Source organism: Eimeria mitis, genomic scaffold (genome assembly GCF_000499745.2).
Source record: "Eimeria mitis Houghton genomic scaffold, Emh_scaff795, whole genome shotgun sequence".
Lineage (NCBI taxonomy): Eukaryota > Apicomplexa > Conoidasida > Eucoccidiorida > Eimeriidae > Eimeria > Eimeria mitis.
In genome coordinates, this window is record NW_013575838.1 from 11,275 (window position 1) to 12,612 (window position 1,338).

Sequence of the window (1,338 nt, forward strand, 5' to 3'; positions counted from 1 at the left end):
AGCAGCAGCAGCTGCTGCTGCTGCTGCTGCTCCTCCTGCTGATGCTGCTGCTGCTGCTGCTGCTGTTGCTGCTGACCCCGTCACTGCCCAGCTACAGCCTGACGCGGCTGACTCCCACGGCGGAGCTTGCATAGATCTGCAGCGGCAGCAGCAGCTGCTGCTTCTGGAGCAGCAGCAACAACAGCAGCTGCAGCAGCAGCAGCTGCAGCAGCAGCTGCAGCAGCAACAGCTGCAGCAGCAGCAACTGCAGCAGCAGCAGCCACGGTCGAGGCGCAGGGCTAAGGGGAACGGGATGGAGCAGCAGGGGCAGAAGAGACAGCGGAATGATAGCACCAGAAGTAGGAAACGTGGTGAGCAGCAGCAGCAGCAACAGCAGCAGCAGCAGCAGCAGCAGCAGCAGTTGCTGCTGCAGCAAGAATTGCCTTCCTGCCTTCCTGCGCAGCCGCAGGTACAGCAGCAGTTGCTGCTGCAGCAGACCGCAGTGCCCATGCAACCGCCAGGAGAAATCAGCAGCAGCAGCAGCAGCAGCAACAGCAGCAGCAGCAGCGTGCTGCAGCAGCACGCTTCTGCTCAGCTGCACCCAGAACAGGATAGTTTCTCTGCAGCAGCAGCAGCAGTTGCTGCTGGGCTGCCAGAGGCATATTCTGCTGCAGCAGCAACAGCAGCAGCAGCAGCAGCAGCACCAATGTATTCGCCGTCTTGGCCATTAGATACCGCAGATCCAGCAGCAGCAGCAGCAGCAGCTGCAGCAGCAGCCGCAGCTGCTGCTGCTGCTGCTGCTAATGGGATTCCTGGGGCCCCACAGGTGGGCCCCCCCACTTAATTTTCAGGGCCCCCTGAGGGCATTTACTTTTCAGGTATTGGGGGGCCCCTGGGGGCCCCCAAGGGAGCAGCAACAGAGTATGCTGCAGCAGCAACAGCAGCAGCTGCAGCAGCAACAGCAGCAGCAGCAACAGCAGCAGCTGCAGCAGCCAATGTGCTGCCTACTAAGAAGGTGTTATGTATTTATGTTTGCTGCGCTCGAGCAGCAGGTGGGGTGTATGTACACCTGAAGGGCCCCTATAATAAATTCTAGGGGGCCCCCCGGGGGGCCCCCAGGGGGGCCCCCAGGGGCCCCCTGCTTGATTTGTACTTTGTTATATAAAAATTAAGAGCAATGAAACAACAGCAAAGAGAATCGATATACTATATGTGGGTATATATTTTTTTGTTTGTCTTTTTGTGTTGTTTGTTTTTTTCTTTTTTGTTTGTCTCCTTTTCTTTTTCCTTTTTTTTTTTTTGTTTCTGCATTGTCTCTGTTTCTGTTTGTTTATAGTCTCAACAGAAAGAAGAAAATTA

The 1,338-nt window shown here is 55.7% G+C and overlaps 1 protein-coding gene across 1 annotated transcript in view; it reads left to right on the forward strand.

The window, feature by feature from the left end:
• EMH_0022480 (uncharacterized protein) overlaps positions 1-1,052 on the forward strand; it is a gene marked incomplete at both ends in the record, with an annotated part of 6,548 nt that extends 5,496 nt beyond the window's left edge. The window contains 2 exons of the mRNA XM_013501965.1: positions 6-805; positions 858-1,052. Coding sequence (XP_013357419.1) covers positions 6-805; positions 858-1,052 — 995 coding nt within the window. The remainder of the gene's footprint in view (positions 1-5; positions 806-857) is intronic.
• Between the last annotated feature and the right edge of the window lie 286 nt (positions 1,053-1,338).